This window comes from Humulus lupulus, chromosome 5, assembly GCF_963169125.1.
Source record: "Humulus lupulus chromosome 5, drHumLupu1.1, whole genome shotgun sequence".
Lineage (NCBI taxonomy): Eukaryota > Viridiplantae > Streptophyta > Magnoliopsida > Rosales > Cannabaceae > Humulus > Humulus lupulus.
In genome coordinates this window covers 214,912,217-214,938,559 of record NC_084797.1, presented here as the reverse complement: position 1 = coordinate 214,938,559, position 26,343 = coordinate 214,912,217, and the positions used below count along the sequence as shown (strand labels likewise).

Below are 26,343 nucleotides of genomic sequence, written 5' to 3'. Positions count from 1 at the left end.
GAATACCAAGCTTTTACAAATTATCTTTTACAAAATGGCATTAATCATAGAGTTTCTTGTCTAAAAACTCATGAACAAACGGCTTGGCTGAAAGAAAACATCACCATCTTGTCGAATATGCCTTGACATTGCTGGCCAATGCTTCTATGCCTCTAAAATTTTGGGATGAGGCTATTCGGACCTCAGCCTATCTCATCAATCGATTGCCTTCTCCTGTAATTGATGGTAACACTCCTCTTCATCTTCTTTTCAAAAAAGTCACGATTACACTAAACTGAAAATTTTTGGCTGTGCTTGTTATCCTAATACTAAACCTTACAATGCTCATAAGCTACAAGTCAGGTCTGAGGAGTGTACTTTTCTAGGCTATAGCTTCAAGCACAAAGACTACAAATATCTTTCCAAGTCAGGTAGAGTTTGTTAGAGAATATATGTTATTGCCTCAATGGAAAAGGTACTTTAATACAAATCTATGAAAAATATTACAAATAAATAATGATGATGAAAAAGAGTGTTACAACTCTATAACTGAAAATACAAACAAACAAAGAAAGGAAGAGGAAGAAGGAGAAGAAGAGAATGGTGAAAGATACAACTCTAAACAAAAAATTACAAGTAAAAGAAAGGTGTTTGAAACAAAAGAAAATAAGATTACAACTTGATTAGTGCTCAAAAATATCATTTTATTAATCTTAAAGTGTAAAATTAATTAAGTTTTAATTAATATTTTCATGGATTTATTGTCATATATTTTATATTTGAAAATATTAATTTTAATTTAATTTGTGTTTAATTTTCAGGAAATAAAATATATTTTTGACACAAAGAAAAAGAAAGGAGAAAGAAAGAATTAAAATTGAAAAAAATGATGATAAAGTGGTATTTTTGAAGGAGAAATAGGCCCAAAATGGAGCCCAAACCCAAGTTTCAGCTACTCCCTCTATGTTGCCACGTGTCAATCTGCCATTCGTCCACTCCAGCCTGACGCCAGCCGAGCCGAGCCGTTCCTCCAGATTGCGACACGTGTCCCACCAGCAGCCTGACGAAGCCGCCGAGCCGCACGCCAACCGAGCCGCCAGCTGCACCACAGCCCACCTGACGCGTTCTGCCACTCGTCAGCTTCTGTCCCCACGTGCCTGACACGGTTTGACGCACGTCCCATCAGTCTGCAGCCACCAGCCGCCTGAGCCAACCGGAGCCTGCCACGTCGCCTGCTATTCCCCATGAGCCCGACCAGCCGCCTGCCATGACCAGCCTTTGTCTCCCACGGCTCAACCCCATTTTTACCCACTTTGCACCTATTTATCAGCCATTTCCCCACTATTTTATACACAGTTTTACACGATTTTGAGTCCTATTTACACTATAAATAGAGTACCAAATGGTGTAAAATGACATCAGATTGTGAAAGGAGAGTGTAGAGAGTATTGGAGAGAAAAACACTTACTTTTCCTATTTTTCTTTTACATTTTCTTGAGTGAAAACAATGCCTATTTTAGGCTAAATTTTCTTGTGGAAAGGCTAGAGTGGAGTTCATGTTTAATATTATATTTTTAATATATTGATTCTTTATTTTGTTCTTCATTTCTATATATTTGTTACAATTAAATTTATTTTCTTCTAATTTTTATTCTAAATTTATTATTATCTTTTACATAAGTCTAGTCATGCTCTTCTTATGTAATTTAGGTTTTTAATTTAATTTAGAATATTTGTTATATTATATGCTTTTTACTGCATTCTGCCAATGGTATTTTGTCGCTCTAAAGTATATAATATGATAGGTTTTTAAAATTAGAAGTTAGTATAATTTAATTAAAGAACATATTTTAAGGTGAGCTTATTATATATATATTTTCCAACTATAATTAATGGTGTAGAATTATAGTTGAGTATAATGAATCTATTTTATTAAAATATATATATGTTTGCATGAATGAAACTAATGCCTTCCATACTTTCTTTCTGATTCTAATCCCTCGATTTTATTCATTTAATGTTTATATTCTTTTTCAAATTCACATTTTTCCAAAGTTTATTATTTTTAATTTACTAATCTTTCTTTTAATTTTGTACTTTACCTCTCTGTGGATACGACATAGCCCGATTACTACTGCGACCGCTTAGGAGTTTATTGGGCGATATCACAACTCTAAACAAAAGTTACAAGTAAATAGAAAATGAAAATAAGAAGAAAAGAAATAGAGAAAATGCAAGAACAAAACAATAACAAACTCTCACTTACACAACCTAAGTGAAGAGGGTTGAGGATGGCCAACTTGAACAAGGTTTAAAACCTTTGTCCAAAAGCTTATTTTCCCCTAACTCAAAATACTAAGGGATCTCTCACAGATTTTAGGAAATGCTTTATAGAATAATCAAGCATCAAGGTGTATTTTCCAGCCAAGTGTTTTGTGGATGAAAAAATAGTGTGTCTTACAAGTGAGCATTAGGCTCCTATTTATAGAGTTTGAGATACCCCTTTGAATTTCAAATTCCACCAACCTCCATGGTTGTTACCAATGTTTAATTGGATGTTTATGGAATTAAAATGGAGATTTGGGAGTTATTTGGGATGTTAGAACCGTTCAATTTGGAAAAAAATGAAAATTCACATAGGTTGTCAGCCTCACTGGCCGCGTCCAGGATCATCAGTGGCCGCGGCCACTGGCCTCTGTCCCCCAGGCCGCGGCCACAGCCTAGTTTCAGCACAAAAATTGTCATTTTCCAAATCGTTCCAAAACGTCCCAAATCCTTTCCCACATGATTTTGTAACCTCCAAAAACTTATTGGGAGTTAAAAACATGTCTCCAACAGCCATATTTCATTATGGCTTTATGAAATCCAATCTCAAATGTGTAGCATATAATATACACATTATTGAGTAATATTTGGGAGTTACAAATTTGTAACTGATTTTGTAACTCCAAAATATGTCACATTTGGGCACACACATGTGTCCAATTTTGTGACTCTCAATAATATGTTACAAGGTGTGACAAATCACATTTGTGTGACAAATCACATTTTGTCAAATTATTTAATCTAATATCATATTATATGAAATAATATAACATTCCTCCACTAGATTAAATAATCACATTTTGTAACACTTATTTAATCAATCAAACATTATATTAAAATATAATAGAGTTTACATTTCAAGGGATGTTCTTTTTAATGAATATTCTTTTCCTTTTTTGAAAAGTTCAGCTTCAACTTCCACTCACAATACTTCAATTCCTTCCAAAAACTTCTATTGTCTCCATACCACTTGTGTCCAAGCTGAAACATGTTCCAACTTTTCTCTCTTCTTCTCATACTAATCAGCCCTCACCTTCTATCTCCACTCACTCGTCCCAACCATCTTCTTCTTTACCAATGTCCATTCCATCTCCACCATCATAGCATTCCTCTTCGATACAATCCCAACCACATTCTTCACCCCCATACTCTGTCCCACACTCATACACCTTCTTTTTTAGGTCTGCTACCGTCTTCTTCCCTTCCACTTGCTTCCGCTTCCATCACTAATCCTTCTTCTGTGGATGTACCTACTGATTCTACTACATTACCTATTATTACAGGTCCTACCAACACTCACAAGATGTTGACTAGGTCCAAGGTTGGGGTGTATAAACCTAAGGTTTTTATCACTTCCAAAGAGCCACTAACTATTTTTTTATGCCTTGCAGAATCCATTGTGGAAGGCAGCAATGGATGAAGAATACTAAGCTTTACTTAGAAATGGTACATGGTCTTTGGTATCCTTACCTGAAAATAGAAAGGCAATTGGCTGTAAATGGATTTTCAAACTCAAAGAAAATCCGGATGGCTTTGTTAATAAGCATAAAGCTCGGCTGGTCGCAAAAGGATTCAGCCAGCAATATGGGTTTGATTTTTATGAGACTTTTAGTCCCGTTGTCAAGCCCACCACTATTAGGGTCATTTTTACTATTGCTCTTGCACATGGCTGGAATGTTAGGCAATTGGATATGAATAATGCATTTTTGAATGGTCATTTGCAGGAGGAAGTCTATATGACTCAACCACCGGGTTATGAAAATGGTGAGAATCCTAAGCTAGTTTGCAAGTTGCATAAGGCGCTTTATGGTTTGAAACAAGCCCCAAGGGCCTGGTTTGATAGGCTTCGGGCCACTCTTATTTCACTTCAATTTGAGGAATCAAGGGCTTACCAATCTTTATTCATTCAGATTTCTTCTACTCACACAATTTTTATTCTTGTATATGTGGATGATATCTTGATTACAGGCAGTTCTCTTTCAGCTATTCAGCAGCTCATTCATCACTTGAACTCAGTTTTTGCACTTAAAGGCCTTGGAGAAGTTCACTATTTTCTTGGTATTCAAGTTGCTCATACAACTGATGATTTTTATTTGTCTCAAAAGAAGTATATCTTACTGATTTGATTTGCAAGGCCAAAATGCAGTTTGCAAACATCCTTCCTACTCCTATGGTTGGTGGTGAGAAGTTATCCATTTCTGGAAGTGACCCAATTGAAGACCCCGAGCTTTACTGAAGTCTTGTTGGTGCTTTACAGTATGCTACCATCACAAGACCTGAAATTACATATGTTGTCAATAGAGTTGCACAGTTCATGCACACACCTTTACAATCTCATTGGCACACTGTCAAGAGGATACTTAGGTATCTCAAGGAAACCTTAGATCATGGACTTCATCTTCGAAGATCTTCTTCTCTTGTGCTTACTGGTTTTTCAGATGCCGATTGGGCCTTGGATCCGGATGACAGGCAGTCAACTTCAGGCATCTGTGTTTTTCTGGGCACAAACCTTATTTCGTGCTCCTCTAAGAAGCAGCCAACTCTTTCCCGGTCCAGTACTGAAGCTGAGTACCGAAGTTTAGCTGTTCTTACAGCTGAAATCACTTGGTTGCAGGCCTTACTTTCTGAGCTTCAAGTTCATCTTCCTAATCCTCCCATACTGTGGTGTGACAACTTGAGCACAGTCCTCATGTCGACTAATCCTGTGCAGCATGCTCACACAAAGTACATTGAGTTGGATATTTATTTTGTAAGAGAAAAGGTTGCCCGAGAGCAAATCATAGTTCACCATCTTTTCGCTCATGATCAAATTGTTGATATCCTAACTAAAGCCCTGTCTAATTCTAGATTTTTGCTTCTTCGAGACAAACTCAGAGTAGAGAATCTCTCCACTCTAAGTTTGAGGGGGGTGTTAGGAGTTAGTTATGTTTTGTACATAATTAGTTAGTTGGTTAGAGGTTGTTATCTGTACAGCTGTTAGTCTAACTAACTTCTTTGTGTATATATATTTACTCTTGTACTGATCAACTAAGTTAATGAGAATCATTATTCATTTTCTACTAAATCTGTTCTTAATATGATGCTAAGTTTGTCCATGAAGAATTTGGTACTCTTGGCATTGATTTTGATCAGGTTTCAAGACTAAAATGGGAAGGCGGCGTCATTGGTGGATAGCTTGGCATTTCTTATCATTTTGTTTGGCTATTACTTTTGTACCAATGTGGCTTTGGGATGAGATTCGAAGAGATTTTTCCGTTGGGGTTTACCACACTCACAAGTTCAACAATGGTCTTATTTTTTTCGTTGGTTCGGGCTTTTTCAATCTTTATGTGCTCCTTTTTGTGCTTCAAAATAAACTCGAGGTTGAGTTCTTTTACAGAGAGGGTGCTCACCCATCCAACCTGTTGCATCAATTTTTATATAGAAGAAAAATGATAATTTAAAAAAATATTAGGCCCGTTTAACGTGAGAGCTGATGATGACTTAACATAGTGGGAAAAACGCCAAAATCGATCGATTTGAAAGTAAAGACTATCCCTATCATATGTGTATAATTCTGCACACAACTAAAGGTCTAAAAAACACCATTAATTGAAGTCGTCTTGTAGAGTCTGTGCTCTTCAACGAGTCAATGACACTATTAATGTTGGCCAGATTGATTGGCAACTAATTAGTTTCCCAACACGATTATTTTATCTTTATACTCATTCATTGTCGACCACAAAATCATAGAGTTACAAACCAAAATGTCAACACCTCTTGATTTGTATAGGGTGTACTTAATAATGATAATAATAATATATATAATACTTCATTTTTTAAAAATATAATTAAAAAACATAAATTTATTGTATAATTTAGCAATATATTTTTTAATAAAGTGTATTTATATTAATTATAACTTAAATATCAATATAACTCATCAATCATTATTTAGTTGCGATTATTTGAAGTAATTCAAAGTAAAATTTTCTAAAATAATCAAAATAAGAGTTTATAAAAAAAAAATCGACTGAAAAGTAAAATTTACCTTAGCACGAGATTCATTAAATAATTCTTAAGAAAAAACGAGATTCATAAAACAATACTTAATTATTCATACAAAACTTTTTATAACTGCACGTGGTTAAAATTGCCCACTTTATATTCTTTCTCTGCTGCAATATATAACTCGTTCAATAGCTATAATATATAACTCATTTGAAAAATGAGAATAGTATTACTTGTATTATATTGGTATTTGTTTTACTATATTTGCCTATTTCTTAATAGTACGTTTTTGGGTGATCATTTCGAATCTTTGGTCGGTTGAAAGGTTTTAATGTTTTCTAGACTTCGAAAACGACATATATATATTTAACAATATAACCTGGCCTGTGTCCAAACACAACAAAATATTAATTATTAGATTTCTGGTAAATAAATCTCTTGGTATTATCAAGACGTGCTCTTATTTAGCCGATATGAATTGTAATATACTTTATATTTTACTGACAGTTAGGTTAGAATAATAGTGGAGTACAAAAATCAATAAACACATATACATGTAAATCGAATCCTATAGTATTTGATTATTAATATATAATATATTCAACAGCTATCATGATATAAATATAAATATACATTTATACCGACACCAAATCTTATGTATGGATGGAAAATGGATATATAAAACTTAAAATTAATATATATAGTAGCTACCTATTTATTTTTTTGACAATATTGGTGCAGTATTTTTTTTATTTTCAGCATTTGAATAGATATAATATCAATTTTTTTTATATAACGGTGTATATTGTAGCTATCTAGAATATCTTACAAATTTTCAAGAAATTCCAAATAAATTATAGTACAAAAAACAGGATATAAATAGCTTCTTATACGCGTGTAAAAGTCAACTATTTGAATCTTGTTTTCGACACTATAAATTATTCAGAATTTATTAAAAACTTACAGCACATTTTAAATTATTACAATATATACTGTCATATAAAAATAGTAAAAAATACAAATTAGTTGCATCGGTGTTATAAAAAAAACTGATGGATTGAAGTAGCTTCTTATATGTATATAATGTTAGAATTTTATATGGACTAATATAATTACAAACATTATTCCATTATCACAATCATTTTATAGAGTGCCTACGAATAGTTAAAGACCATAATGGGATGGTTAATATTAATCTAATTGCAATTGAGGCACATGGTAGCACCCTAAAGACTATAGGTTGACCCATTAAATCATAGTCCACCATATCTGATAATATAAGCCTAATAGGCCCAATATACCCCTTAGGGTAAGAAGGCATATGAGACATATATATAGAATATATATGTTGTTGGGAAATGTACAGTGGTATATGGTTTGGTAAGGGTTGCTTTCATAAGATCTCTCTTGCATTGCTTTTCTAATATTGTTTTGTGTAGATCGTGAGAGATTCAAGGATGAACATTGGAGACTCAATGTCAGGTATGTTTTATCTATATATATATATTCAATTCAATGCTCTAAATAAAATGCGTTCCTGGATTGTTGTATGAGCATGCTATATTGATTTGAATCTGATTTATGGATTTATGCTCATAGTATTATTTTATATTTAACAATTGGTATCATGAGCCAGGTTATTTGATTTTAGGGCTTGAAATTTTGATATATACCCAATTTTTCAAAATCTAATTTTTCACAAGAATTTTCGAAATCTTTCTTTGTTAATGGGAAATTGGATTTGATAATGAGTATTGAATTTTTTAGCTATTTTTTTGAGCAAAAATTCATCTATCTTTGTGGTGAAACCGAGCTCTTCATGGAACTCAAAAGTGGTGGAAACCCATTTTAGTTTTCATGTTGTTTTGACATTTTTGTTATGAAATGAGGAGAATGGATATGGTAGAGTGGTCGGCGACAGTGAGTGGAGGAAAACCCCTCAAAACGGTGGCCAAAAAAGTGGCCGGAACCACCTATTTCAGTTGGGTCGGACCCACGGACTGAACCGGGTCGCGGCGACCCGCATGCTGAAAAATCAAGGTCAGGGACGAAGAAAACGACATGTTGTTTTGTCTCTGTCAGACAAAAAACAACGTGTCGTTTCTTCAAAAGGGCTGTTTTCTTTCCCAAAAAACGATGCGTCGTTTTTGACGTTTGGGGTCGTTTTTTTTATATGAAAAACGACAAGTCGTTTTGTAAAACGACACGTTGTTTTTACGAAAGTGGGTCGTTTTATATGAAAAACGACACGTCATTTTTGACGAAAAGGGGGTCGTTTTTATATTGAAAAACGACAGTCATTTTTGAAAACGACACGTCGTTTTATGAGACTGTTTTATTAAAAAAAAATAAAAAAATTCACTCAACTTTTAATACCCTATTTTATATATGTTTATGCACAAGATTAATCCATGAATTCTATTCATAATTGTATTTGTATTTAATCTTTTGTGGCATGAATCTTATTATATATTGTCAACAATTATTGTTTATTTTCTTGCCTGTCGTAAGAATAAGCATGGAAATTGTTTGGTAATGAGGAACATTTAAATATTAATTTATTTAAATTTTGTATCATCCTCCAAATTTGCATTAAGATCCATACAAGTAATTACTTATCCTATCGATAATAATTGCTTGCTAAGGATGCTTAATATGGTGAAGAAAATTTATTAAATATTATGAATCACAATTTATCTATCCTTTCGATAGTAAATTAATGTATTTGATTATAATGTTTAATAGATTGTTTTTACCTGTGTATGAGTTCTACTTTGTGTGTTTGTCTAAGAACTCTAGCATACATAATGATCATTTGTTATTTTGCGATCATATATTGATGAGAAAAGAGCACAAATGACATGGTTTTTTCATAACATGTATTTAATAGTTATTGCTCTTGTTTCTCATTCAGCTGTAAGCATTCCTAGATCTCCTGCCGTCTTGACGCTGAATGCAACCAACCACAAGCAGTGGATTGAAAATATCACGATGAACTTGACCTTCATGAAAGTGGACTTGGCCTTGAGAATTGATGCACCATCTAAGCCTGTTGATGATGCTATTGAGAAGGATAAGAAATCTTACGAGGACTGGGAACACTCCAATCGTTGTTGCTTGATGCTTATGAGATATCACATGGACGAATCCATTCGTGATAGTATTCCCAAGTCTGAAAATGCAAAGGATTTTCTTGCTGCCATTAAGGAAAAGTATAAGAAATTCTCAAAGAATGAGAAGAATGAACACTTGAGCATGCTGCATCACACTGTTTACGATGGTTCAGGTGACATCAGGGCTCACATTGACAAGCTCATGGGCCACTATCATAAACTTAAGGCCATGGATATGGACCTTGGTGAGGATTACATGGTGTGGTTAGTGATGGAGAACATTCCATCTCAGTTTGATTCAATCAGATCAAGCTACAACGCTCAGAAGGAGCAATGGACTGTTGGGGAGATGTCTGCTATTCTTGCCAAGGAAGAGGAGGACATGAGAAAAGGTAGGGCAAGAAGTATCTCCATGGTGACGAACCCAAACAATCCTCACAAGAGAAAGTTCACTTCCAACAACTCTAGTGACCAAAAGCATCCTAAGAAGAAAGCCAACCATCCTAAGGGAAATGGGCAAGCTAGTTCATCTTCAACTGGTCATAAGAATGAGTTTTTCAAAGGGAAGTGCAACTTTTGTCAATGCTTTGGGCATAAGAAAGCTGATTGTCGAAAGCTCAAAGCTCACTTAGAGAAGAAAGGTAATTGTCTTGTGATGGTTTGTTTAGAGTCCAATATTATTGATGTGCCCTCAAACACTTAGTGGTTAGATACTGGAGCTACAATTCATGTTACTAATTCCTTGCAGGCAGTGACAAACCGAAGAAGACCGAGTAGGTTGGAGGACCATGTATACATGGGAGACGATACTAAAGTCAAAGTTGAATTTTTTGAGACTGTCAGACTGTAGCTAAATACTGGGCATTTTTTGGAGTTGCATGATGTTGCTTATTTACCCTCTATTAGGAGGAATTTGATTTCTGTATCTATTTTGGATAGACTAGGTTATAGTCTTCATTTTGGATTTGGAAAACTGACTTTGTATTGTGACTCTATGTTGGTTGAAAATAGAACTTTATGTGGAAACTTATATAAGCTTGATTTACATGATATTGTTCCTGTTACTTCTACTTCTTCTTGTTCTTCTTCTCTTAATGCTATTGTTGGGTCAAAACGTGCAAGATCGGATTTGAAATCTTCTATGCTTTGGCATAAACGTTTAGGCCATATTTCTATAGATAGAATGGAGAGATTGGTGAAGGATGGTGTACTCAGGATCTTGATTTCTCTGATTTCACTGCCTGTGTTGATTGTATAAAAGGAAAGTTGACTGCCAAGGTTAGAAAGAGCAAGTCAGACAGGTGCACAGATGTATTGGACACTATTCATACTGATATTTGTGGGCCTTTTGTTCCATCTGCTATGGGTGGTTATAGATACTTTATCACCTTCATTGATGACTTTTCCCGGTATGGTCATGTTGAGCTCATTCGTGAAAAATCTGAATCTTTGGATGCTTTTAAGATTTTCAAGACGAATGTTGAGCTTCAAAAGGGAAAGAAGATTAAAATTGTCAACTCTGATAGAGGTGGAGAGTATTATGGACGTTATGATGAAACTGGAAGGAACCCCGGGCCTTTTGCCAAATACTTGCAGGAATGTGGTATTGATGCAAGATATACAATGTCAGGGACGCCCCAACAGAATGGAATCGCTGAAAGGAGAAATCGCACACTTCTTGACATGGTGCGTTGTATGTTGATTCATTCTAGCTTGCCATAATTTTTATGGGGTGAGGCATTAAGAACTGCTGCTTATATCTTGAATCAAGTACCTAGTAAGTCTGTCCCAAAGACACCATATGAGTTGTGGTCGGGTAAGAAACCAAGTTTGCGTCATTTTCATGTTTGGGGATGTAAAGTTGAAGTAAGGCCCTATAACCCACAATCTAAGAAACTTGATCCGAAAACTATTAGTGGCTACTTTGTAGGTTACACTATTGGATCGAGGGGTTCCAGGTTCTATTGTCCTTCTCACACCACCAGAGTGATAGAATCAGATAGAGCTGTCTATTTTGAAGAAGAATTTGGTTCAAGTCAAGGGTCAAGAGAAATTGTATTCAGGGAAGAACGTGTTTATGTCCTTGTACCTGTTGCTTCCGCTTCCGCTCCTATTGATGACCCTGTGATTGAACAGATTCCGGCAGAAACTCATGACGAACCTCAAAATCAACAACAAGGTGAAAATCTTGATATTGGGGATGATGAAGCTATGATGAGAAGATCACAGAGAACCCGCAGGTCTGCTATTCCTAATGACTACCTTGTCTATTTACAGGAACATGAGTTTGATGTCGGAGACACTTTTGAGCTAGTTACCTATCAAGAAGCTATGAATAGTCCTCAATCTGTGTTGTGGATGGATGCAATGAAAGATGAGTTGAATTCTATGTCACAAAATGAAGTTTGGGAGTTGGTTGAATTACCCAAAGGTTGCAGACCCATTGGATGCAAATGGGTGTATAAGATCAAACGTGACTCCAATGGGCAAGTGGAAAGGTATAAGGCTAGGCTTGTGGCTAATGGCTATAGCCAGAGAGAAGGTATTGATTTCAAAGAAACCTTTTCACCTGTTTCCACCAAAGATTCGTTGCGAATCATTATGGCTATAGTTGCTCATTTTGATCTAGAACTCAATCAAATGGATGTGAGGACTGCATTCTTGAATGGAGATTTATTTGAAGATGTTTACATGACTCAACCTATTGGTTTTGAGAAGTCTGGCAAAGAACACATGGTTTGCAAGCTCAAAAAGTCTATCTATGGGCTTAAACAAGCATCAAGGCAGTGGTATCTCAAGTTCGATATGATTGTCACTGCAAATGGCTTCAAGGAGAATGTTGTAGATCAATGTATATATATGAAGGTCAGTGGGAGCAGTTTCATTTTTCTAGTATTGTATGTTGACGACATCCTGCTTGCATCTAATAATTCTGATCTGTTGTCTGAGACAAAACAACTTTTGTTTAGCCATTTTGATATGAAGGATCTTGGTGAGGCTTCCTATGTGCTTGGGATTCAGATTCTTCGAGATAGGGCTAATGGTATTCTTCGTTTGTCTCAGAAGACTTACATTGATCGGATCTTGAAAAGATTCAATATGCATGCATGTTCTCTTGGGAAGGCACCGATAGTGAAGGGTGATAAGTTCTCAAAAGCCCAATGTCCACAAAATGATAAAGAGAGAGATGAAATGAAAGTTATTCCTTATGCGTCATTGGTTGGTAGCTTGATGTATGCTCAAGTATGCACACGCCCTGATATTGCTTTTGTTGTCAGCGTGTTGGGTAGATACTTGAGTGATCCTGGTCTTAGCCATTGGAAAGCGGCTAAGAAAGTCATGAGGTATCTTCAGGGTACAAAGGATCATATGTTGACTTATCGGCGAGCTGACACTCTTGATATAGTTGGGTTCAGTGACGCCGATTATGCAGGATGCGTGGATGATAAAAAGTCCACTTCAGGCTACATTTATATGATGGCTGGAGGAGCTGTTTCATGGAAAAGTGCCAAGCAGACACTCACAGCTTCTTCTACGATGGAGGCAGAATATATGGCGTGTTATGAGGCTACTTGTCAAGCAATATGGCTGGGGAATTTCATTTCAGCATTGAATGTTGTAGACTCTATTTCGAGGCCGCTGAAATTGTATTGTGATAACTCCGCAGCAGTAGCTTTCTCTAAGAACACTAGGAGTACTTCTCGCTCAAAGCATATTGATATAAAGTACTATTTTGTTAAAGAGAAAGTCGCTGAGTCTCTCATTTCTATTGAGTACACGCCTACCACTAGCATGTTGGCAGACCCACTAACGAAAGGCTTACCCATATGTGTATTTCTGGAGCATGTTGCTCAGATGGGATTGTTAGGAGCCTAGCTTGTTGAGCTCAGTGGGAGTTTTGTTATTATGTATCAAACATGCTAGTATTTTGTATGGATTGCTTATAGCTTGTGTTTTGTTATGAACATGCATAATGATAATTGAAGTCACTTCTTATTGTTGCTGTTACGTATATATGTTTATATAAGTATATACTATTGTTCACCGAAGTGACAGGTACAAAAGGAGATGAATGCGCATAGTCTCAAATTAATGTACCACATGCATGTTTGGTTTAATGATTGTTATTGTTTTTGAATGTCTTCAAGACCGAATCATAAATAATATATTTATCCTATCGATATGATATTATATATGATTTATTAGACTGTCTTTTGTGATGGACAACATTATGGTGGTTTGATTATATTGTCCAAGTGGGAGAATGTTAGAATTTTATATGGACTAATATAATTACAAACATTATTCCATTATCACAATCATTTTATAGAGTGCCTACGAATAGTTAAAGACCATAATGGGATGGTTAATATTAATCTAATTGCAATTGAGGCACATGGTAGCACCCTAAAGACTATAGGTTGGCCCATTAAATCATAGTCCACCATATCTGATAATATAAGCCTAATAGGCCCAATATACCCCTTAGGGTAAGAAGGCATATGAGACATATATATATAACATATATGTTGTTGGGAAATGTACAGTGGTATATGGTTTGGTTAGGGTTGCTTTCATAAGATCTCTCTTGCATTGCTTTTCTAATATTGTTTTGTGTAGATCGTGAGAGATTCAAGGATGAACATTGGAGACTCAATGTCAGGTATGTTTCATCTATATATATTCAATTCAATGCTCTAAATAAAATGCGCTCCTGGATTATTGTATGAGCATGCTATATTGATTTGAATCTAATTTATGGATTTATGCTCATAGTATTATTTTATATTTAACATATAATAACAAGGTAATTACCAAAATAAATATATATATATATATAATCAAATAAGGAATAATAAGTAAGGTACAAAACTAAATCCAAATAATGGGTTGAATACGTAATTTTGTGAAGGAAAAAAAGTAGAGAAAAAAGTCAAGAATGGTAGCTACATACGCGTATATATACTAACAAAAACAAGACTGCCTTTATGATCACACGTTGAACACAAATTACATGTTTCAGCAACATTCCCAAGTACGTACACGTACAGTCAGAAAAAGGCTGTAACTTGTAAGCAACTTCTTTTCTTTTTCTTTTTTTTCTATATCTAAAATTTTAAAAAATATATATTTATATATATATATTAATAAATAAAAAACCAAGCACACCCACGTAATATAGGACCACACTCGCAAGAGTAGCAAGTTTACTAAGCATGTTGACTGGAATTACTTAAGGGAACATGAAATTTATATGTATATATATATATATTGAACAAATATAATATTGTGTAGTTAACTACAATAATCTAAATTGTTGAAATGATATCCAATAGAAGAGATTTAAATTTATAAATTTTATCAAATACATAATTATGTCTATTTGATATATCATTTTACACATTTGATATAATAATTATACTGTGTAATTAACTCCATATATATTTTATATATATATATGCAAAATAAATGATAATAAATATAAAAATAGAAGATTTTAGCATGGTTAGTTTAAGAATATAAGACATATGTATCTACAAATATTGTATGAGAAATGTCTCTTTTACGCCTTTTTTTTTTGTATCCAATAAGAATTAAAACTCATGTCTTCTCTCATCTCTCCTCACATTCACATTAAAAATGTAGATATAATGAACGATCATAAACACAATAAGATTGATACTAAACTAACTTAAGAAATTGAGAAATGCTAGGGGAACTATTATTGGTGCCCAACATTACAAGGAGTTTGCATACTTTTATTAGTTCAATCAAATATTAAGTCTCATACATTTAAATTTAATAAATATTATAAGGTATCGCTAACTAACTATAGGATGTTACTTGATGTAGTGTTGGACACCTTAAAATGTGAAATAACAATAAATCACTACAAAACTCATTCAAAAATTCGTGGTACACACATCATTGAAAATTAAATAAATCAAAGAATTCAATACGACAAATTAAGCAACCAAATAAAAGCTAGAGTGAAAGAAAAACTTAATCTTGAGTCTCTTGATATTATTTTTTAATTACAAATTGAATTCCAACTTAAAAATGATATTAACCTTTTTCCTTATACATATTTCCGATGTGATTTCTAATAGGTATGTCAACTACGAACCACTACAGAAAGTAAAAAATAAAAAGGGAAAGAATAAGTATGCATGTGGAGTGATGAGCATTCATTCACGTGGCCAAATATATATACACATATATTGATTGTTTAGCTTCGGTCTTCGGATTTCAAAGCCTGACAATAATATAGCAAAGTGATCAAAACAGTATATACATATGTATGTATGCGTATATATATGTATGTGTGTGTATAGTAAATTATAGCTAGGAAGGAACTAGGAAGGTTGAAGATGCATGGGATGGGATGGGATGGGGTGTTGTATTTTTCAATGGTTGTTAAATGAGAGAAAAACAAAGGAAAAGGCATGCAAATCGTGTCGGTGTCGGTGAGTCAGCAGTGATATAATGACCGAGCATAGACAGATAGCAAAATCTGAGAGAGGTTATATATATTACGCCCTCCACATAATGCATATATTTAGTTAGTTGCCACACACAACCCCAACCCCCATGACCCACACACATATATATATATATATGGTTAATGTAATAGAACTACCATATATATATATAAATATATATATATATGATCAGTATATAGAAAGAAAAAAAATATAATATATATTTATTTTAATATCATCCTTATAGCTATAGCTGAATCAAATACTCTATACAGCGTACTCTTATAAGAATATAAGATCTTCTCATATATAATAGATATGTATATTGGCAATTTGAACAAAAATATGTTATCTTACTACAAAAATAACCTTATCTCATACAGACATGCATCCTATGCTTTCTAGGTGAGGTTTCTATTTGTATATACCAAAAATAAGAACTCAGCATATATTCGTGCCCAAATTTCAATATTTAAAATATATATATATATATATTGTTAATTAGAAAAGTATTTCATGGATGTGGAAGAGGAACCAAAATACTCCAAATAATTTCAATAAGAATAATATATACATATTAATTTTAGTCAATAATAGTATTTTGATTTTTTTTTTTGTTTTTATTTAAAAAATATATATTTATATATAACAATTTCTTTAGAAAACTGTTCATTATTTATGGTATATTTGTATATAAAATATGGCCACTAATAGTTATGTTTTTTTACCCCAAAATAACATTAAATATGGTTTAATTTGAATACCAAATTTAGTAAGTAGTTCCCAAATTCCATCCCACCACTTACTAAATATATATATTTTTTTAATTATGAATGTCAAGTATGATGGAAGTAAGGAGCAGGTGACCAATAAATAGTTAGGGAAAATTCATTAAAAATAGTACCCACACAAAGTGCAAATATATCAACTATTTTGGTTTCTTAATTTGGAATAAAAAAGAATATTCAAATCAAATACATCAAAAAAATGAACCTATATACTTTCAATATTAATTTTTAAAATTTGGAAAAGTTTTCAAAAATATGACGATCCCTTCGTTATTGTTATTCTCTACTAACCAACTAGACAAAAATTATACAAAACCCCATCTTATCAAAAATTAATTTTCCAATTACACCTGACCCTCCATCTTATCAAAACCCCCAAAATCAAATCAACTAAACAAAAATTATACAAAGATAACTAATATGGTTTATTCAATTTTTTTAAAAAATTCATATTTTGGGATAGAAAAATATAAAAAGAAGAAACGTATTGTAAAATGTTTTTGCTAGAGGGTTGTAGTGACAAACTGCACCAAAAAAGAATCATTTATTTTAGTTTTAATCTAATTTTTGCTAATTTGATTAGACGAGTGACCAATTAAATCCTCTATTAGAATTTTTATAGTTGTTTTTGCTAATCAATTAGAGCCCTTCAATGGAATTTTTCATGGGTCCCAGCAACAACACCACTAACCCCTCTATTATTTGTTTGCAAACCTTAAAAACAAATATTGAGCAAATAATGTTCAATTTAAATTATCAAAAATAATAAATAAATTATGGAATAGTATCTTTCTTCTTTTTTTTTTTAAATGTGCAATAAATGTAATAAAAAAGGAAAATAAAGAGCAAATATGCATGGAAGTCTATTAAGACCGACCCCATGAATTGGCTGGCCTTGCCTCTTAAACCCAATTTTTAAAACCCAAACTTTGCTAAGTGTCAAAAGCTTACTCAAAGTTCAACACTACTGAGATCTTAGCTATAAGCCTATAACCACCACCAAAAACAACATCATCATTGCATCAATAATAATCGTCCTCTTTTCGTTTCTAATTATATTCCGACATGTGTTTATGTATTCAATCGCTTTGCATGCTTTCTCTTAAACCATTTCCTCTTATCCGGGCTTCTGCCTTTATCTTTGTTCCTTGATCAACACTTTCACTCCATAGATTTGCGCCACTTCTGTTTTTTTATTTGTCTTTTTTACTTCGACCCTTTTTCTAAATCTATCTTAACTAATGAGAGTTCAAAGCACGAGGCTTCGTTTTGCGGTTCTGTGATTCAATTTGTCTCCTTGTTTCTGGGTATATATAATATATATGTGTAAACAGTTTTGTTGCAGATAAGGTGTTTGGTTGAGTTTCTCCAAGTGGAAACATTTCTGGGTTTTAAGTAAGGTAAGCAAATCAGCTTTGAAAAAGAATCGTTTATCTATCTATATAAAGCTTACTATACTCCAATTTGTGGAAACTTTGAACCATACTCTTCTTTCTGTTGGGTTATTCGGCGTTGTCAATTATGAGTTTTGAATCATTATATAAATATATATATATATATATATATCTGTGAAAATTTGAATCTTACTCTTTAGTCTTTGTTCTTCTCTGTTGGGTTAGTCGGCGATTTCAATAATGAGTACTGTATAGTCTTCGTTTTGTGCTTTGAAACTACTTTTAGTGTTGTTTTAGAAAGCTTAGTTTTATCAAAAAAGCTGCTTTTGCTTCAAGAAGCGATCAAGAGAGTACTTTACATTTATCAACTCATACCATGTCCCACTTTGTGAGTCTCTTGAACAATATTTTAGAGGCACTTTTTCGAAGTTCGTCGGTCTTCCCTTCCTAACTAGAATATTTATTGTTTGGTTGAATAAAGTTGTTGAGTCTCCTTGAGTCCTCCATTTTAGTATTCTAACTTTTGCTGTAAATTGATGTCACAGGAAAAGTCAAAGCTCATTAGTCGACATTTTTTCTTTATAAGAAGAGCATACTTTAGCTACACAGCAATTGAGTCCACAGTATCGAGAAGAATATAATATTTGGTCGAATAGAACAATTGAAGAGTCTGTCTGTGAAAGGACACAATAGTAAGAAATGAGTGGAAGTCATTCTTCAGTTTTGAGGACTACTTCCTTACAAGGGTTAATGAATTTAGAGGAAAATGAGGATCTACAAACAGCTTCATCTATGCCTGCAATTACACAGCCAAAAACACCCCATGAACCTATGGAGTTCTTATCAAGATCATGGAGTGTTTCGGCTTCGGAAATTTCTAAGGCTCTTGCTCAAAAACAGAAGCAGTTTTCTGTTGACAAGAATCCTGATACAATTAGGGAATCAGGTCTTCCACCATTAGTAAGCTATCCTTGCTCTTTTTCAACTTTGTTTGTGCATAATAGTTTCTTATCCTTATTCTAATTGTTGTGTTTGTTTTGGCAGCCAGGCAAGGGTGGAAAGTCTGCTTACTCTAGGAGCGTGATGTCAATTGGAAAATGGTTCCATACTAAGGAGACTAGCATTAGCATACTGAAGAAGAAAGACAAGGCTCGGATAGAAAATGCAAGAGTGCATTCTGCCTTGTCTATTGCTGGACTTGCGGCAGCCTTGGCTGCTGTGGCTGCAGAGGAAAACTCTGATTTTCATGGATCAAAAATGAGAGTGGCTTTGGCATCAGCCACAGAACTTTTGGCATCACATTGCATTGAAATGGCTGAGGCGGCTGGAGCTGATTATGACCGTGTGGCTTCAGTTGTTAGATCAGCAGTGGACATTCAAAGTCCTGGTGATCTGGTGACTCTTACGGCAGCTGCTGCAACTGGTATGTGCTGTCTCACCATAACTACATATAGCTGAATCGAATTTACCATATTATATACTGCTTTCAAAGTTGTAAGGCCACACCTCTGCAGCCTTTCACTGGTTAATCTAAACTGTTTTTTGTTTTTTGGTTAAAAAGCCTTACGGGGTGAAGCAGCTCTGAGAGCGAGATTGCCAAAGGAGTCCAGAAAGAATGCTGCTATAAGTCCTTTCGAAAAAGGAATGACTGAAAGTAAGCCACAAGCTGTTTCTTGTAGTCCAATGGAGGATGAAAGTTCTCTGTTTGTAGGGGATTTAATACAAGTTCTACCCAAAGGTACATTCACAACATTTTCTAACTCTCTACTATTACAAACCCTTGCTTTTTTCGCTTTAGAAAATGCCATGATTGCTTGCCAGTCGGATACAAAGGAACTCGGTCCCCTTAACATAGAGCAAATTACTCTTTTCAATTCGCAGGAGGTTTACAATGGAAGCGTGTTACTGTCCACATCAATGAGAATTCTCATGTCATAATCAAACTAAAAAGTAAGCATGTTGGAGGAGCCTTCTCCAAGAACATCAAATGTAAGCATTTTCAACAGCCCTTGCCTTGTTACCTATGTATTTTCTTCTTGAATGCCTCAAATCTTACTATCTTTTTTCTTGGCATTGACCATGGTATTTTCCTTTGTTGTGACATTTAAATTTACAATGTGAATAGGTATTGTTTATGGAGTCTGTGATGAGAAATCTGCATGGCCATACAAAAGAGTAAGGGATAGTTCAGAAGAAGTTAGTTTTGGGCTCAAAACTGGCCAAGGTCTTATGGAGTTCAAATGCAAAAGCAAGAATCATAAGCAGAGATGGGTTGATGGGATACATAGTCTTCTTCGTAAAGTCAGCTTTAATGAAGAGAGTGACTGCTCTCTGGGATTTAGTCAAAGTATGTGATTTCACTTGTGTATATGTATGTGTAGAACGAAAAACTTAACACAGGAAAAAAAAAAACCCTATTCATGTCATACTTCCCTTACAAGGATAGAAGAATCTAATCATTCTATAGCAAGAAATACAATTGGAAATCACACAAATTGCTGGTTCACATGTTGAGTTACTTGAAAATGATGATTCAGGCTTTTTTCTTTGGCTTGAAAAATGCATGAGCTTGCCAAGATTTGAACATGGCTAAGCTTTTTGAAATAGATGAATAATAAGGCCAAGTTGTACCAGAATCAGATGAAAATATTCAGTTGACTCAGTTCATGTATACAACATTGTCATTTTTGTTAATGAATTATAATTTGAAAGAGTGTTTTCAGATTAGTACACATTATAATATTAGTAGTTATACAACTCCTTTGAAACTCTGCTATTGTCATTTACTCTTTTCTATAATGCTTTTGTGATCATATATTCATGACGAGGGAAAAGCTGTGCCGTTCATATTGTGTATCTATCTGTATATCTATCTATCTACCCTGTTTTGTCTTCTCCAATTATTAAAGCCATCCTTGTCGTACATAGTGATGATGTATTGGTGTTTCTAACTCTATAATACAATTATTTAACACGACAATGTGTTTTGTCCATACTTACCTTAAAGCAACTAAAGTCCAAAACCAAAAAGAAAAAGCGACATAATTCTCTCTTTTCTTGAATCATGTAGTTTGCTCTTGTGTTACTCTTTGATGTTGTAGTTTAAAACAATAATTTGTATTCCAATTATCATTTAACTATGATTATATGGTAATTAATGATTTGTTATAGTGACAATTATTTAAAATATATATATTAATATTTCTAAAAAGTCAAGATTAATTAAAAATCCTTCTATTTAATTATAGTCAATTTATCAATGTCCGTGCTCTCTAAATAGCCGTGTTAATTATGTTGTGTTGTGTCCACATATACATAGTTAGCATCATTCATTTGTGTTTTGCCAAGTTAAGTTCAATCATTTTCGTTAATTGTTGAAAATTTTAAACATATCAACTAAAATGCAATTTTAAAATCATAAGTAAAACAACATTTCAAAATGAAGAATTATAAAATCTTTACATCAAAATTATTTATAAAAATGAGAATAATTCTAGTTACAAGATCTACGATTCACTCCTCAATTCCTAATACATACATATAAAATAACTATGTCCAAACAAATGTAAAAGTTAAATATATAAAAATAAAATGAATTTTCAACAGCTTTCGTAGCTCAGTTGGTTAGAGCACCCGTTTAGTAAGCGGGAGGTCTTGAGTTCGACTCTCAACGAAAGCATGTTTGGCTTTTGGTCACTCGGAACATATACGAGTGGCTTCCGTTAAAACATATCAAGATGGTTGGTCCAAAGCATTTTCAAACTTTTTTTTTCGTTCTTCTCTATACCAGTATTTGATCGGGAATGCTGACAACCAATCATTTTCTTTGATTTCTTTTACCTCATTACTTCTCAAATTTAAGAAAAAATGAAAGTATGCTGAGTTTGACCTCATGTATGCAAGTCAGAAATTGGCATTATAGCATCGACTAAAAAAGTATATCAATTGAACAATTTGAGGAAAAATAACAGAGGACCTTTTGTTAAAAAAAAATACAGTGGCAAGAGATAAAGGATTTTGTAGACACTATCCACCAACTTCTGTCATGTGCCTTTCATCGCCTTAAAACACAACAGTTTTGTTTTCCTGATATGGTAACACTCGCAGCTCACAGTACGACTTTATCGCCTTTGAAAGACATTGTTTCTCGAGGTTCTCTGATTTCTGCACAAAGCTCTGCAAGTTATCTCTGTGTGAAACTCTCTCAACCTGCATAGAGTTTAGAGAACACGTTGCTCAAGCATTTTGATAATAAATAGCCAAGTACCACCATTTGGACTTCCTAGAAGAACATCTGACATGCAATTTTGATTTGCTTGAACCTAACTCAAGATTTAGAGCGTAATTATAAGAACTAAGTTTGAGTCAGCATCAAAGATTATCCACAATAAATTGGAATCTGGTGTTGTCAGTCCAAAATATGGTAGAGCTTAAAACTATTATGCCACAGTATGTATATGTATATACATATTTATCCTTTAAGCAACAACGAAAACTGATACATTGAGGGCGATTCTAAGCATGATCATTCTAAAGCAGCTAACTTCTAATATGATCATATATGTACATGCTGGAGAAAGGTAACCAAAATGAGCCCCGTTCACTAGACGTGAGAATAAAAGTACTCGTGGAGTTGATAATCAACTAGCGGCAAAGACAAGTCAAGAATCACATAAACTTAAAAGCAGGAGTAATCAGTTCATTCACCATCTGTTCTATTATAGGCCCGGCATCAAGTTCTTCAGTCACAAAGTGACTTGTTGCACCAATGAGTTTCACACCCGCATCAAAAGCCTGCCAACATAATCTAGCATATTAACCATGCATAGACAGTTAGGATGAAAGAATGGATTCATTTCAAAAGGAGATTTATCTTTTGTAACTCATAGACAGAAGATCGAACCTGTCTAGATGGATTACCACCCTTGAATGATGGCAAAAGGCCATGGTGTATATTGATTATATCCTTTCCATATTTCTTCAGAAAATCACCAGATAATATCTGCAGAAGTAGATGGACAATGTTGTTCTGAATTACTTTCCTGGGTAATTCAAATACATAGACAAATCTACTTCTTTTTACTTTTCACACTGCAATACAAACAGAATAAGAAGAAGCGGCTTCTCTTAAACTACCTCACTGAACTTCAATGGTAAAGCTATTAATAGGAAGTAGTTTAGAAATAGATATTTCCAAAATGTATAGTCAATAATCTGATTACCTGCATGTACCTGGCAAGTACTAAAAAATCAGTATCCTGAACCAACTTCAAGATCTCTACTTCACTCTTATAATCCCCAGTTGAACTTATATAGTGATAAGGAATACCATGCCTTTGAAGAAAGCGAAAAACATGGGTGTTTGGAGCTCTATCATGATTACTGATTTACAGAGGAAAAAAAACCATTAAGAACAACAATTAAGGATAAGAAGAAGAAAAAAAAAGGCTCTGTTAAGATGCTGACACTCTTGAAACCTGACCTTATTACAGAAGTTATATCTACTGGAAGTCTTCCATCTTGCCATTGATGTAACAAATCTACCAGGCAATGCTCCTGCAAGAATGTAAAGAAATCTTCAGCATGGAGCATATTAATTGAATATGTACGCGTGTGCAAATGCACGCAAGAAAAACAACATTCTGTACCTGCTTTGAAACCAGAACAGCAATCTTATACTTAGGGTCCTGATCCGACACCCGAACAACAGATTTCATAGCATTGAATGTTTTTGACAGTTTAAGAAAGTCTTCATCCATTTGCGATCTTGACCATTTAGCAGGATCGAAAATAAATTCACTGCCAGCACATATTATGATTGTGTGTCCAGTTTAGTTCTCCAAAAAAATGTACTCTTGGATCAGTGAAGCCAAAGGGATTCAATTAGTTTTGTTTTCAAATATGCTTCAAGAAAAGTGAAGGCTCATTTTTTAAATAAGGCATGGTTTCACATAAAATTGGCAATCTATAATATTCAAGTAACACTGCCAAACAAAAATTAATAGCGAACAATGCAGATAGATGAAATTCATTATCGCCAACAAATATTTGATAAATGAACAAGTAACAGTAATTTGACAAACAGCAAGAGTGCCATTCCAGCTAGTTGGCTCCTGAGAGTTAGAATATTGATACCAAAATAATTGTCAACAGTAAAGAATAGTTTGGTCTCTCTTTTGTTGCACATCTCCTCTAATAAAGTAATAATAGGCTTCATCCAAGCCCTACAAATCTATAATCTAAGTAAAAGGGGTCCACCTATTCTTATTCTGACTATTTTTAAGATCTTTGAACTAGCCATATATTGACATACACATACATAGTACAAGTCACTAAATAACCCCAATTACTCTTTACCCTTTACCCATGAGGGTTAGACCAGTGGCCAAGCCCTTGGTCTACCTTTATCTGGGGTTCAATTCCTGGGGAGTGTGAACTAGCTATCAATAAGAGTTACTCCGAAAGATTAAGTCCTATTTAAATTGGCTAATTACATTGAAATGAAAAGAAAAGAAAAGAAAAAAAGCATTAAGAAACAAAAAGTTCCAATTTCGTTAATCCATAAAACCACACGAAACTTTGCTCCAAGACCAATCAAAATTTCAATGTGTAGAGGACTATGACAACATTGGCAGCACGTTCTTAAGAACCATTTCTTTTTATTCAAATCAAAGCTTTCCGGCACCAATGAATGACCACTCCAAATTAAAAACGAAAGCTCAAGTTATACCTTCTAGAGTAGAAGACATGCTTCTTTTCAGGTACAAAAACATCGGCTCCAAGTATGTTTCCACCTCTAGAAGCGATACAGTCCGAAAGCCTAGCCACGATTCCCACAGCATCCTATCGATTTCCAAACACAATCTCAGAAAGTGTCCCGTATAGTTTCCGATATTAAAATGCAGTGAAATTGTTGCACACTATTTTCTCGGGAACCAATCAGAAAATGCGTGACGGTGGAGGAGAGAGAGGACTTACTGGGCAATGGAAGACGTGGATTCCATGGGTGAGAGTGGAAGGAATTGGAGAATCGACGGAGTCTCCCTGTATTTTCAAGGATTTGAAGGACCTGTTTGCAATTCCAGTAAGTTTTTTGGGGACGTCTAGCGATACTCTTCGGACAAGGATCATTCTCTCTCTCAGAGCCAGCAACTTCCACCACCACCATCCAACAAACTTGGCCTCCTTGCCTCCAGTTCCAGATGTCGAAGTTGACTGTTCAAGTCTTATGTACGACACGTCGTTTTAAAACTTTTAATCATCTGTCAATGCCGTTTTTAGTTGGGCCGTTTAGCCGTTAATGGTCTCAGCGTAGCCCAACCTTTACCCCTGTATTGTAGGAAAAATTTACAAAAATACATCTGATGTATACTTTCGAATACAAAAATTATTGGGAATTTTTTAAAAATATAATTTTTATATCATCAATGTGCAAAAATATGGGAGTTATACTTTTCTTAAATTTATTAAATAAAAAATTAAAATATAAAAAATACAATTAGTAGCTAACTAAAATATAGAAATGTCACATTTTTTTATCATAGTTATGTTTTTTATTTATTTTGAAGGTAATTTTATTTTTATTATTTTTTCTTTTTTTTTCCTTACTTGTTTTTTCTTCTATTTTTTCCTTTTTCTTTTTTTTTCTATCAATTTTTTCCTTCATATTTTTTTCTTTCCATTTTTTCATTATTCTTCTTCTTTTTTTCATTTTTATTTATTCATCTATTCTTTTCTTTCATTTGTATTGTTTTTTTTCATTCTATTTTTTCTTCATTTTTGTATTTATTATTTTCTCCTTCCAATTTTTTTTTCTTTTTTCACACATATGAGCTTTTTTTTTCTTCTTCCATTTTTTTTTTCATTTTTTTCTACTAATTTTTTCATTCATATTTTTTTTCTTTTCATTTTTCCATTATTTTTCTTCTTCTTCTTTTCATTCTTATTTATTCATCTATTTTTTTTCGTTCATCATTTCTTTTGTTTTTTTTTTCATTTTTGTACTTATTCTTTTCTCATTCTATTTCTTTTTTTTTCATTTTTTTCACATATATATTTTAACATTACATAATTATTCTACTATTTTTTTTATTTATTATCTTTTATTATTGTAATTTTTTTTATAGTTTTTTCCATTATATGTAAAAAAAATTCAAATCAATTTTTTCAACATTTTCTTTTTACTGTAACACTTATAGAAATACCAAAATTTGGAAAGAAAACTAATAAAAATATGAAAACGTGAATGGGTAACTGGTTACCTTCACATTCT

At 33.7% G+C, this 26,343-nt stretch overlaps 2 protein-coding genes and 1 non-coding gene across 4 annotated transcripts; 2 read left to right on the top strand and 1 right to left on the bottom strand.

Annotated features, from left to right (window-relative positions):
• The first annotated feature begins 17,558 nt into the window (after positions 1 to 17,558).
• Positions 17,559 to 20,842, top strand: LOC133778152 (VAN3-binding protein). The gene is made up of 6 exons (XM_062217991.1): positions 17,559 to 18,077; positions 18,617 to 19,031; positions 19,116 to 19,494; positions 19,633 to 19,809; positions 19,953 to 20,060; positions 20,197 to 20,842. Exons 2-6 carry the CDS (start codon positions 18,771 to 18,773, stop codon positions 20,424 to 20,426), a joined length of 1,155 nt encoding a protein of 384 aa, XP_062073975.1. The 5' UTR covers positions 17,559 to 18,077; positions 18,617 to 18,770; the 3' UTR covers positions 20,427 to 20,842.
• Positions 20,843 to 21,676: 834 nt separating this feature from the next.
• On the top strand, positions 21,677 to 21,750 carry TRNAT-AGU (transfer RNA threonine (anticodon AGU)). The gene has a single exon. It is a non-coding gene; the product is annotated as a tRNA-Thr (tRNA).
• A 216-nt stretch (positions 21,751 to 21,966) lies between these two features.
• On the bottom strand, positions 21,967 to 25,289 carry LOC133778151 (formyltetrahydrofolate deformylase 1, mitochondrial-like). Of its 2 annotated transcripts, none has more exons than XM_062217990.1 (8): positions 25,050 to 25,285; positions 24,802 to 24,914; positions 23,720 to 23,870; positions 23,554 to 23,627; positions 23,294 to 23,453; positions 22,975 to 23,073; positions 22,779 to 22,865; positions 21,967 to 22,280 (listed from the first exon to the last, which is right to left on the bottom strand). In XM_062217990.1, the coding sequence occupies exons 1-8, from the start codon at positions 25,200 to 25,202 to the stop codon at positions 22,134 to 22,136; spliced, it is 984 nt and encodes a 327-aa protein (XP_062073974.1). In that variant the 5' UTR covers positions 25,203 to 25,285; the 3' UTR covers positions 21,967 to 22,133. The 2 variants fall into 2 exon arrangements, 1 of the variants encoding a protein (XP_062073974.1); XR_009869032.1 differs by having other exon boundaries at positions 22,219 to 22,280; positions 22,779 to 22,878; positions 25,050 to 25,289.
• Between the last annotated feature and the right edge of the window lie 1,054 nt (positions 25,290 to 26,343).

Coding starts and splice junctions, on each gene's coding strand:
- LOC133778152 (XM_062217991.1), top strand. CDS start 18,771: ATGAGTGGAAGTCATTCTTCAGTTTTGAGGACTACTTCCTTACAAGGG. Junction 19,032..19,115: donor AATCAGGTCTTCCACCATTA/GTAAGCTATCCT, acceptor TTGTTTTGGCAG/CCAGGCAAGGGTGGAAAGTC. Junction 19,810..19,952: donor AATACAAGTTCTACCCAAAG/GTACATTCACAA, acceptor TTCAATTCGCAG/GAGGTTTACAATGGAAGCGT.
- LOC133778151 (XM_062217990.1), bottom strand. CDS start 25,202: ATGATCCTTGTCCGAAGAGTATCGCTAGACGTCCCCAAAAAACTTACT. Junction 23,628..23,719: donor CTGTTCTGGTTTCAAAGCAG/GTACAGAATGTT, acceptor ACATTCTTGCAG/GAGCATTGCCTGGTAGATTT. Junction 22,281..22,778: donor GGCCTATAATAGAACAGATG/GTGAATGAACTG, acceptor AACTCTATGCAG/GTTGAGAGAGTTTCACACAG.